Source organism: Cydia amplana, chromosome 15 (assembly GCF_948474715.1).
Source record: "Cydia amplana chromosome 15, ilCydAmpl1.1, whole genome shotgun sequence".
In the NCBI taxonomy this organism is placed as follows: domain Eukaryota; kingdom Metazoa; phylum Arthropoda; class Insecta; order Lepidoptera; family Tortricidae; genus Cydia; species Cydia amplana.
Window position 1 is genome coordinate 14050248 of NC_086083.1, and position 13566 is coordinate 14063813.

Genomic DNA, 13566 nt, shown 5'->3' on the forward strand with positions numbered 1-13566 from the left:
ATTGCACAACCCTACTGGGAAGCCGCTACAAACCACTTTGCGCCCTAAGATTAGTGAACAAAGTTCAGTTTAGCTTGAATGGCGCGAAGGCTTTCGAGGAGTTGTTTCCAGTGGCTACCACGTGTTGCCCCGGGTTCAAGGCTGTGTAGGGTGACCATACGGTTAGAAAATGCAGGATATTTTATCCAATTTACGGAGAAGGATGACCACAGTTTTTCTTAAGTGGGTTAACGAGAAAACTATTGTATACAGATACGCTACTTTTTACACTATAGATAGATAGATAGAACATTTATTGATAAATATATAAAAAAAAATATATGCCAGTTTTGCTTACTCCTATTCTATACTACACACTACACTAGTCATAATATACTCGTAGCTATTTAAACTATAATATAAGGTGTGAGACAAATCTACTCTACATAACGGATCTTTCAACAAAAAATACTGCATAAAACTTATAAAAACTTGACAATAATCATTGTAACCGTAATAGCGATTTCTACTTGAATTTACAAATTGATGCCAATTTGATTTCATTTTAACATCTCTCGCCCTTGCATCTCGGTCGGTAACATATCAATAAAAATTAAAACCACATTTATAAGGTTCCAATACCGCGTACACTTTACATCCTCTTCAGCTTTTCAAACACGCATTCAACAAGCCTCTAAAAATTCTTAATAAAACCCCACAAATCCCACACTGTCCCCACTTGTGGGCACACTACCGGGGTATATCGACCCAGCCTACAGGAAGCGAGGGCGAATTTCCGCCCCCCGTTCTGAAAAATTGGCACCCACCGCGCATGAATCTTTACACACACTAATACCAACCTTATCGTGTACTCTTAAAACTCATATTAATTTGGCTAGATCCAGGTTACAACAACCTTATATACGCAACATTTGAAAATGAATTTTATCTATTGGTAATAAGGTAGTGTTTGGATTGGGATAGGGATGTTTTCCCTCTCCTGTCCTTTTTGATTAATGCTGGTAAATAACTGGTTTGTTTTTGTGTCGGATTTAATTCGATTTCTTTTAGTATATAAAGTCTTTACGTAAAAAACCTAAATAATGAAAAAAAGTGATAGTTAGAAAAATAAATAAAGCGGACAACAAAAAAAAAATCCTGGAAATTTGGGAAAGAAATGCTTATAGGGAATAAGCTTCTTAAAGTTGATTTTCTTGGAATAAAGCTAAGACTCAGGTACAGTCACCAGGGGCCCGTTTCTCAAAAGCTTGTAACTTGTAATACAAGCGGATGTCACTTTTTGACAGCTTTTGTTACAAAAGGGACTTCCACATGTATTACAAGTTACAAGCTTTTGAGAAACGGGCCCCTGCAATAATATTTTACCCTTCGCAAAAATATATGACACGCTCTTAAGGCTCTACAAAAAAGATCGCGTCAGATATTTTTGCGGCCTTCGTTGTGTAACATATTATTGCAGGTGACTGTACTAACATAACTACATGAACTAGTTATATTTTATGTAATTGTCCAGGTCTCATTCTACAAACTTTCAGCGTGCAATTCCAGCCTTAGTCCCTCGCAGAGCTAAACAAAATTTAATTGTGAATGACAAATTACTCATAATTCCTCTGGCTAATGAGCAAACTTCGTAATGAGATAGAACAAGGGCTGCGACCCTATGAATGTCTGCGCAGAATGGCGGAAAAAACTTGATGGGAAATATTAAGCTTTTATTTTCCTTTAATACTGGGAAAACAGGAATAGGTAGGAAAAACAATAAATTCAGTTTATTGGCGTTATGGTTAAATTCTTATTGCGATTATTTTGTCGCTGGGAATGTCTGACTTGAATGATTATATTTTATAGTACATCCGGTGCTACATTACGACACCGTGCTATAATAAGCACATTACGTAACTACGTCTAAAATTTAAAGGACCATATGTACTGTAAAACGTTGTACGATACACGTGCGTCTATTTCCTAATTAGTGCACTATTATTATATAATGACTATAATCTTAATACTAGATAAAAATAATAATAGATAGGTTTAGATACATTGAACCCTATAAAACTGTAGGAACAGTCCGGCTGTAGGATCGGCAGGCTTTTAATAAAACATTTATAAGTACAATCAATCATCAAAATAATCATTTACAGATGTCAGATATCCGACGACGACGTAATCAGAAGCAATTTGAGGTGACAATCCAGTCGTGATTACAATTTTAGCAACTTTGATATTAAGACAGAATAATGTTTCCATTTCCGCTAACACTTCACCACAATCTTTTAACTTTTAAGACACAACAGATACCTAAGTATATCCGTTTATTTAAAATAATAATAGAATTACAATTTCTTAAACCTAGTTACAATCTTTAATATTTAAGATTTTATTTACATTACATTACTTCATAAATTAATAAATACAATTAAAAAAAAAACGAAGACACTAAAACTACCTTAAAAAAAAGCACACTATTAATAAACTAACCTAACTTATCACCCCCATTCCGACCCCCACCCAGCCCAAAAGTGCCAAAGATACTAGCGGCATTACCGCGCTGGATGGCAAGCTATATCTGTTGGACTAAGTATATCCTAACTTTAAATCTTAAACAAAGTTGCGAAGCGTCATGTTGTGTCAACATCTGAACAATTAAATAAGTCGACCGTTGCCTGCCGGAAGCTGCCAGTGCCAGCGCGTGCGTCGCTTCCGGCAATATGGCGCCCAAGAGCTGGGTATTGATGATTTTGAGGCTCGCCGGATTATTATCATTTTAATGTGAGTTCTCTTGTGTGAGGCTTTAAATCTCTTACACAGTCCACGAATTTGTTTTTAAACTCATTTGTATCAATATCTGTCACTCTAATGAAAAGGTAGCCGTAAAGGTAGAGTAGATATCTTTTTAATTTTTTTTTTTTTTCGTATAAAGTGTAATGATTCTGATTTAAACTTTCACTATTTTTACCCATTATTTTAGATACGCGATTAAGTCCCGTTGTGCAATTTAATAAGTGTAAAGGTTGTTTGAGATGAAGATAGTTATGACTTATGTTTAATGTCATATCACATATCACTTTTGACCGAGTGAATTGATAAAACTTGGTTTGTAGCCCTTACTATTAGGTATTTATTGTCAAATAAACCCGAATAAAAATCGATATACCCCAACCAAACCAAGCCACAGTCCGCAAAACTACACATTTCCATAACTAGGTTACACCAAAACAATTACTCCGGCAACTTGTTGTCAAAATAACAGAATTACGGCAAATCTCATTTAGCAACCCTTGCAACTGTGGCGCAATTTATAAAAGGAAATGACGGGGCCCCTTGTCATCGCTGTCAGTGAAGTATACGAGTAGGTAGTAGATATGGATGGAGGAAAAACGTCATAATATTTTACCGGAGTACGATTTAGTTCAGGGCGTTACACCGTTTTTATGGACGTTGGGAGTATTTTTAGGTTACGTTTTGGGGCCGGAATTATTTCGTTTATGTTTCTGGTTTTGATATTACACGTTTACTTACCTACATTAATAAGTTTTATAGAGAGATTTGCAATCGAAGAAGGTTTTAAATTACGTATTAAGTAGCCTAAAGTAGAATTTCAATTTCAAGTACTAAAGTAAAGTGTATATAAATAACACAGTCTATCCATAAACATTCTAGGCAAAAATACAAAGTGATACTTAAGTTGGACTTGATCCATTAAATTGATGTCTAAATAAAATCATCATCTTCCTCGCGTTGTCCGCCCATTTTGCCACGGCTCATGGGAGTAAAATATTATATAGTTAATAGGTACAATTTCATTGCATTTATTTGAGAGATTCCCTGTTGGCATTTTCTTTTTCAATTTCCTGAAGGTTCTAATAAGGCACATTTGGCACACCATTGAATATTGTTCATGACTGCACGAACTTCTAATACATCGGACCATTTCTTCATAAGCATTTCCTTCTCATATAAACAACTAAAATATATCTAGTTCCAATAAAACATAAACGTACGTAGCAACACTCTCGACCCTTTTCCCCATTTCGGCCGGGAATAAAATATTGTAGGCAGCAATTTCAGAGGCCCGGCAATAATATTATGACATATTGCTTTGCCGGCCCCTTTGATGGCAATGTGCGGGGCTTTTCCTATTTTCCTATCAAATACGTAAGTATTTAAATAGAGGAATATTTTTTGTATATCATGTTTAATAGTTATGTACAGAAATAAATAGGTAGAGCTGGGTTTATTTTGTAGTTGATCATAAAAATGGTATAAAATTATAATTATGTCTGCGTTTGTGCCACAGAAAACCTGGTCTGTGGTGTGTGCTAACCGTATTAACCCGATTGTGTCATCTAATAAATAAGACACGTTTACAAATATACTAATATAGAATATTGTATTCATTGTGTTTGACAAACTGCCCCTATTTAGGTAGGCATATATACATAAATAATATACTTAAAGGTAATTATAATTAATGTTTACACCAAAGAGGATACTTAGATAGATTTTATGGTTTAAAAGTATGGTGTGAGTCACGTGTAGGTATTTGTAATTCAAGTGATAAAAATATCACATGCACGAAGCCGCGGGGCCGGCCCAATTTGATTAATAAATACGTAAATGCACATGCTACTCTAATTAAGTAAATTACCCTCATGTTTAATTTTATTTCACGCAGCAACCCGCCCACTGGTATTGGAGTATTTTTAAATTTTAATTTTGTATGTCGTCAGTCCGTCAGATTACACATACAGTAAAGAGGCTCTACCGATAGAAATTTCGTTATCTGCCTCTCTATTGCTCTTGCATAATCAAGGGACAGAGGTAAATAGATGACTGAATGAACGAAGTGGTTCGCGGTAGACCCTCAGAAAACTTAACTAGGTCCCTAAAATATTTTACAGTAAAATAATCATCTTGCGTAGGTTCTCAAACATCCAAATCTAACCACAATCCCGTTACAGGTGTGGTTCTCAAACCGGCGGGCGAAATGGCGAAGGGAAGAGAAACTAAGAAGTCAGCGGCGAGACGCGCCAGCTGCCTCACCACCCGCACCACCAGCACCGCGTCTACCACTTAACGGGGGCTTTAACTCAATGTACAGCCCGATACCGCAACCTATCTCTACGATGAGTGATACCTACAGGTATGTTAACACGTAAGCAACTTCACAATTACTTACTACTTCAGAATTAAACAAAGACAACGAAGTGTCTACCACTGAATGGGGGCTTTAACTCAATGTACAGCCCCATACCGCAACCTATCTCTACGATGAGTGATACTTAAAGGTACGTTAACACGTAAGCAACTTCACAATTACCTACTACTTAACAATGAAACAAAGATGATGTGTCTACCACTCAACGGCTTTAACTCAATGTACAGCCCGATACCGCAACCTATCTCTACGATGAGTGATACCTACAGGTATGTTACACGTTGGCAGGGTCGCCATGTAAAAGAAATCTTAAGCTACAGTAACAATGACACAACGACAGTGACTTTAACTCCATGTGCAGCCATATATCTCAACCTATCTCTACGATGAGTGATACCTACAGGTACGTCAATTAGATCACTTTGGCCGGGTCGCCTTGTAAGAAACTCCTAAGATCATTAAGACAATGAGACGCCTGCTCTGTGCCTACCATTCAACTGGATCAGCGGGTTTCAACTCACTATATAACCCTTCACCGCAACATATCACTACGATGAGTGATACTTATAGTGGTTGGGATGTAACCACGTTGGCAGGGTCGCCATCTATGCAACACTGTCCGAGACCAATATGTAGTGAGCTCAAGAGCGACAACTAGGGCTTCCAAATACCGGACTTCTCACAATACCGGTATTAATACCGAAACTATCTTCATCAATACCGGGATCCCGGTATTGGATATGAATCGCTTAAAAAGTTTTATTAAATACGGAACCCTAATAAAAAGGCGAATTAGAAAGGCTCACTGGAACACCAGATATGTCCTAAAAGCTATTACAACAATAAACAATCAATGCCGCCATCTGCAATAATTTTATTTCGCACTCCAGGTTGGCAATAATTTTATCCAATTTGTTGACTTCACCTCACCAGTCACATTTGTAGTCCAACTTAACCAACCAGACAACATTTTTTCAAATTTCCGTCAAAATTGGTTTGCCATTATTACAGTTATCCTTGCTCTTTCGTTTTATTTTTTTGATAAAATTATAAGAACTAATTATGTTAATGTTAATGTCACTATCATCATATTCATCACTCACATAACTTCAGGATTCATCCACCACCAACCACCACTTATTTATCTGACGCATAGGCAACGATCTTGTTTCAATAATAAAATGAGGGTTAGAAACCAGTTAGAGTTAGACCAAGTAAAGTCTGCAACGATTTTGATAGCAAACGCAGTACGCAGTGCAAGTGTTATTTGTACGTCATAATTTCATAGAATTTTGACCTTTAAAATAACACTTGCACTGCGCGTGCTATCAAAATCGTTGCAGACTTTTCTTGGTCTAACTCTAGATGCGTCTGACGTTTAGTAAGCTTTTTGAATTTTTTGATACAGCTGAATATATTGGATTTAAAGGGTTTATACTGCGCATTTCCCTCATTTTTAAAATACCGGGATCCCGGTATTGCCTTTAAAAATACCGGTATTGAAAAATGCGTCTAAAAGGCGGGATCCCGGGATCCCGGTATTAGAAGCCCTAGCGACAACCACAAGTAAAGAAACAAAATTCCAATGTCATGGTCTGGTAAGAAACTCAATAATATAACAATTTAGGATAACGTTACGAACGTTAACGTTACGGCCATTAAATTATTCTAGTAATATTTTTTTCTGCTATTTCTGAATAGGTAGTTATTTTCTGCTAACTTTTTTGAATCTTTAAATGCATGTGTTAAGTACTTACCTACTCTATCTTTTAATTTAAATGAAACCTCCCAAAGTTGAATGTCTTTTACAAAAGGTGTTGAAAACGCGCTTACACGAATACACCCGATACAAAGCTGCGAGTGCTTTGAACTCGCATTCTTACCGCTAGCGCCATCTATCATCGAGTGGCGACACTAATTAAATTGAGCGGGAAATCGCGCGGCAAAGGTCGCCTTGCGTTTTCCGCCGCGCCACAGACTCAAAATAACCTAAAAACAACGACGTGGTCGTGGTTGATTGAATGAAAATTAGTCTTTATTGCCCTTGTAACAATAGTCATTATCGCTTTCTTGAAATGAATAAAGTTAAGAACACATGACGTTTTATAATTTAAAGGAAAAGTGCACTGAGACGCTTTAAGGTTCGAAGGTCGTCGTTCCACTTGGATTGATTTTTAATACTTGAACGGGATTTTAGCTTTTGTCGTCGGCTGAAAATTAACTGAGATGTTTCCCCTTTACTTGAAACTAGCCGACACGCTTTTTGTCGTTTACGGGTCGTAAAGTTTATGAAAGGTTTTGATGTCGTGTAGTATAATTTTAACGGCGTCTGACTGTTGATGAGTGCTTCCAGTCAAAACAGAAGTACTTTCTGAGTGTCTATGATTTTATGCGTCTGTTGTTTTCAGGAAGCTAGGTAGGCTAAATTTGCCTATGCGTAGTTGCGACCTACTTACGAGTAGATAATTTAATTAAACGATAGGTAAGCTTAATATAATACCTAAAGCTAAATAATAGGTTCACATTGTCATTGTTAGATCAGATTTAGGCAACTGTGGACACTGCAGTTATTAAGGGGATATCGTACGCTGTCTTCATGCCATAGATCTACTTAATACATAAGTGACTAATTCCGTCATAGGGACTATTCCGTCCATTAGTGTTTTTCTCGAACATCGAACAATATTGATAAATTCATCGACAAAGCAGCGATTGCTATTAGTTGCAGCAAACAAAAGCAAATTTTTTCCTACGATTGAATACGAATATCAAAGAAATATATATACGCTCGTGGACGGAATAAGCCACATTGACCTTACCTAGAGCCATGCAGACATGACGATTTTTTGCTTTTTTTGACGATATTTTTCTACTGTGTCAACTCATAGGGAAGATTTCATCAAATCCTGCGAACCCGACTACTAACGCAACATTTTTTTTTAAATCGCCAGTTTAAATCCCATTCTAACCCTCTCTTTGCCCACAGCTCGATGTCCGGCGGTCTCTCGTCCTCCTGCCTGCAACAGCGCGACGGCGGGTACCCGTACATGTTCGGCGACGTGCTTGGCAACGGCGGGTACGCTCGAGCGCCGGCCGCGCATCAACACGCGGCGTATAGTCAGCCCCAAGCCGCCGCTAGCACCGGTAAGACATAAAGGCCTTACCTAAGGCCCAACATACACTTGTAAGTTTTACTTACGTAAGTAGGGACACCGCTATACTACAGAATGGGATGAATATCGTTATCTCCTTCTAACAAATAGCTTTGTCCCTTCTTGTGTAAGTAAAACTTACAAGTGTATCTCAGGCCTAACGCGCGCTTGTCAGAAGCGCGCACGCCACAAATATATGAATGAATCTATACATCATTACAATTTAAAGTGTCATTCAATACAACTTGCTATGTACTTAAACAAAAGTTACCTACTAGTAAATTGACATTTAGTGTAAATTTTAGTATGGCGGTTTGTTTATATAGTTAGCAAGTTGCGGTGTTCCCATACGACGTGACGCTGTACGCAGGGTACAGCGTAAAGTTAAATGCGAGGAACACCTAAAGTCTTCGCAGGCGTGCCTTTTGCACGAACAAAGGCCAAATTCATGCTTTAAAGTAGGTAGGTAATATCGCCGTCTGCGTCATATAATTAAATTGATGTAGGTATTGGTGTCACAAATAGCATTCAAAGGGTTAATTTTAGATATTTATACCAGGGAGCTGTTTACTGCTATTACAATTTCACAAAGGTTATCAACCCCTTGTTAAACTATGTCTAGTAGACACTATGTCTATTATTGTCTACCTATAAGCTTAAGAATACGATTTAGTTTAAGACGGCAGATGTCTGTAGTTCAGCACTCGTTTCATAAAAAAAAAAACCTTTTATGAAACTAAAATATTGAACACCAATGTCTGAAAACGCTACAAAACCGTCGAAATCAAGAGCCTCGGAAAATATTTACCAACTCCGTAATAAAATGTAAAAAACGCTGAGTCAAGAGCAAGGGGCGCACCGCGACATGACGGGGAAACAAAAAATAGAACCGGGGAAAAAAGAGGGAAAATAGGAGTCCCGATTGGATTTGCCGTTGTCTGTTCCTTACAAATGGGTTTTAAATTGATTTTGAATATCGAACGGTTTTGTTCTGTAGACGACGGTTGGATTCTTACGTAAATGTGGTGCCAATTTAGCGGGCAGACTTACGACTCACAAACGTTTGTATACGGTAATGTTCTATCAGGTTTGTTAGTGTCTCCTTCATTTGCTATGGTTAAAAGTAACGGTTCGCAGTTATTTAGTTAAGGTATTTTAAGAATAGAATGGAATCAATTATGAATCAATTTACTCTGAGTTCCTTAGATGAATTCAATTATAGGAAGTGGACGACCGGTTATCCATTATAAACGTAGACCCATTTTTGCTCTCTCTTATACTCTTATATACTTGGTCAACCAGATCTTGACAGTAGAAAAAGGCGGCAAATTTGAAAAATGTAGGCGCAAAGGGATATCGTTCTATAGAAAATTTGAATTTCGCGCCTTTTTTACTGACAAGATTTGGTTGACCAGCTATATATAAATAATCGAAAAAAGTCATAAGAACGCGCATAGTTATGGTTAATATATCTGCATCAAATTGTTTTTTTTTCTATATTATCAATATCCAAAGAGGAAAATGGGAACCACATTTCTATAGAGAAGCGGTCGTCCAAGTTCCTCTTAAATAAGTTGCATACTTACATTAGTAGAAGAAAATAAATTAGTACGGTTAAGATAAATAAGTACGTTCCGAAAACAAATGAAAATGCCAGCGTGAAAAGCTAAACAAAATCAACGAATCTGGATTTATTATTCAAAGAGCAAACCCATTGTTTCCCAAAGGCAGTAACTTTTCCATTTGATATTATATATCACGCGGCCGACATTTTTAGCCGTAGGTGGCGGAAAGGGGCATGAATTATTGTTGTTCATAGGACCGAGTTTCAGCGCGAACAAAAGAGTTTTTCATTCAAAATGCATTTCATTTAGTCTTTTGCTTTCGACGGGTGCATTCGCAGGGTATTAAATAATGCGGATTTGTTCGTTTGGCGCCTTGTGCTGGGGATTCCTTTTGGTTTTTCATGTTGCTTTAGAGCTTGATGAAAAGAACAATGCTGCCAATGCTGGAAATACGGACAGGGATTCATATCTACCTACATCTGTACTAGGAGCCGCAGACAGAAAATGAAGTGGTTTATACGGAATAAGCTGTACGTAAACATGCATTTCTTAGTCTGCTTTCAACGGAGTGTTAGTTTAAAGTAGGCGAAAGCTCTATAATACTGCGAAAAGACAAAGTTGCTAGGCGAAAATACTATTCTACAACACCTATCTACTTATCTAGTGTTGATAAAAAAGCCAATAAATACATAAGCTTGAATAGTAAACCGGCGTACATGAAAATATAATGATTCAATCTCGTTGAAGTCTAAAATACCTACCTATTTTAAAAACGATGTAGTTTCGATGATCGACATAAACAAAGACCCAAAAGACCTTTGAGTAAGCAACTTCCCAATTTATCGCGTAAATACACACTATCCCATAATACATAGTGATTAAACCTAGTCCAGAACACCGATAAATTGACAAGCTAGCAACAATATAGCGTGGCATGATCTCGCTATAGACACAGGCCATTGACTAGCGTGTTTAGCGCGATAATGGCGTGAAAGCGAACCCTCCGGTTATCGCCGGCGGCAGGCAAGGGGTTGAAGTGAGCCGTATGTCTGGATAGCTAAAATGTAACCTATGCGATTGTGCGAACGGTAAATCGCGTCCTTAGCACTGAATAGGTTAAGTGTAGCGTTTTGTTCGATAAACGTTATGTTTGATGCGTAACATTTTGGCGTAATCTCTAATAGTTACCTATTTACGATACAAGTGCAACGTACAACGTTTTACAGTACATATGGCCCTTTAAATTTTCGACGTAGTCACGTAATGTGCTTATTATAGCACAGGGTGTCGTAATGGAGCATCAGATGTTCTGTAACCTATTATTGCACAATATCATAAAAATATGGACACTGAAAAAACATAGCAATTTAGTTATCGCATTAGGTACAATTACATACAGGCACTTAATTAATATGTACCTACTACGTGCATTTCTCGAGTTGGGTTGAAAGGCATACTTAATTCTAGATGGGCTGCATTAGGTATTATAGGTACTTATACTAATTATACACTAGTGTTGATTAATGTTACGTCTTACATTACATTCGCAAATCAATACGTAGGTACCTACCTAACAAATGTTAGTGAAAAGTGCATAGGTAATATAGGTATGTGGTGCCGGAAAGAGTATAAGTATGTTCTGAACAGCGAGCTTCAAACTTGCATCCATGGACTCATTATGAATGGAATTCATTCATGATATGGCCCATTGGCCATGCATTTTTGCAGCTGGTTGTACAACAGTTGTACCTATTACCTACAACCGTATTGTATTTCCTAATCTTAGCTTCATCTAACAGAAAAACTTCATCTAACTAAAAGACAGTTCCAAATCAAAATTCATCGAAACCATCTTGCATTACACATATGTGGAAGTAATTATTGGTCCGTCAGAACATCTACCTATAATAACTTGCTCATGTCTACATTTACGTGGTTCCATAACTGTGCGAATTTAAAACAGCGTATGTCCATAAGAGATGCTATGGCACATACGTCGTTTCCATAATTATAAATCGATAGGGTTGTCAATCGGCTTCCTGACATAATCAAGCAAGATATCATGTACCGAACGTCCGTATCAACCCGTAATTACATAAACTCCTATCTCATCTTCCGCTTTACTAACGTAAACTTTACTACAACGTCTTAAGGTTCAATTTGCAAAGTTGTGTAACAAGATGCGAGGTTTTGCAAGTAATTGAATACCGTATTAGATATTGGTTGGTTTGACGCGCTAATAGGTTTTACGATAGGTATGACGTTTGGGTCCTAGATCTAGGTAATTCATGCGGAACGCTAAGCGTATCGGAATATGCGTTAAGGCATGGGATCGATAATATCGGAGCGAAATTAACCCTTTGCATGCCGTTCACTAGTATTCGTGATGCAAATGATACGGTAGCATAGGTAAGGTAGGTGTAGGTAAGTAGGTACACATATATATTTAGCGATTTAAACGTATTTAAACGACGGATAAGGTAACCCCCTTTAAATCACTAAATATGTGTACTTAAATCACAAATATAATTACAGGATTAAACGAACTTACCTGAAGTGAAGTTCTATCCTGATTATATGAAGTACTTAGTCCGTGGTAAACTATTGTAGTTGTGCCTAACCTAACTAATCTGTAAAATATAAAAAAAACGATCTAAAGATGCTATTTACTTATACTTAAGTTGCATGTGTACCTAATCCGATTAAGCCACAAACTATCAATATAAGGCGTCAAATTCCTCACAATCAAACACGAATCCCCTTTTTCCGTAGGTGTAATATCGGCCGGCGTCTCAGTCCCCGTCCAAATACCATCGCAGGGGCCCGACCTCGCTTCCAACTACTGGGGCCGACTCCAGTGATCGCAGCTTTTCGGGTTCCCGCGCCTACTGATGCCCGAGAACCCGACAGAGCCATCTAGCGAAATGCCGCACAACTACGACCTCGCGATGAACGCTCTCAACATGACCGCTGGACATGACGCCATTGAGATGCCGGAGACAGTATCGTAAGTCAGAGAAGAAAGCAACTGATGATGTTCAAATCGTAGTTTTAAGCGGCGCGCGTGGTAAACTATGCTGGGTAATTACTAGTATTTTTTGGTAGAATTTGGTGTTTTTGGGTTTTTTTCTACTTAGAATCAACCAATTGCTAAAGACGCCGGTTCAAATCCGGCCTTCACCACTGGAGGGCTTCGTCACTTTTTCTTTAATTTACACTTCGAATCAGTTAATGAAGGCGGTTAAAAACTGCCCCCAAAACAGTTTTTAAGGGTACCAATACGTTCTTGATAGAACTAAAATCGATGTAAGAATCCAATTGGTTTAGACATGTCTTAAATTTCTATTCCTTATTCTAATTGGTTAGATAATCGATTCTTAGCAGAATAAACAAAAATATTCAAATTCTGAAAAATACTCAGAAAATCGTATATATTTAATATTTATAATTTTATCATTTCAGAATTCAGCGTAATTTACTCCGCGTGTTTGATTTTTAAACTAAGCTAAGGGGTATTGGGTACCGGAGAATAATTTCTAAAATCCTAATTCCTATAAAGGTATCGTAATGTTACGAAATTCACAAACACAACGTAAATAGTATAGTCACAGAGTTGAAATGTATTATAAAAATGCCAATTTTATTATCTTTGAAATACAAAGTTTGTGCACCCAAAACTGAATTTAAC

The 13566-nt window shown here is 37.4% G+C and overlaps 1 protein-coding gene across 3 annotated transcripts in view; it reads left to right on the forward strand.

The window, feature by feature from the left end:
* Positions 1–12958, forward strand: part of LOC134654620 (paired box protein Pax-6) — a 93488-nt gene extending 80530 nt beyond the window's left edge. For all 3 annotated transcript variants that reach the window (XM_063510086.1, XM_063510087.1, XM_063510088.1), the window contains exons 8-10: positions 4965–5146; positions 8148–8305; positions 12651–12958. In XM_063510086.1, coding sequence (XP_063366156.1) covers positions 4965–5146; positions 8148–8305; positions 12651–12739 — 429 coding nt within the window. In that variant the 3' untranslated portion in view covers positions 12740–12958. The remainder of the gene's footprint in view (positions 1–4964; positions 5147–8147; positions 8306–12650) is intronic.
* The last annotated feature ends 608 nt before the right edge of the window (positions 12959–13566 follow it).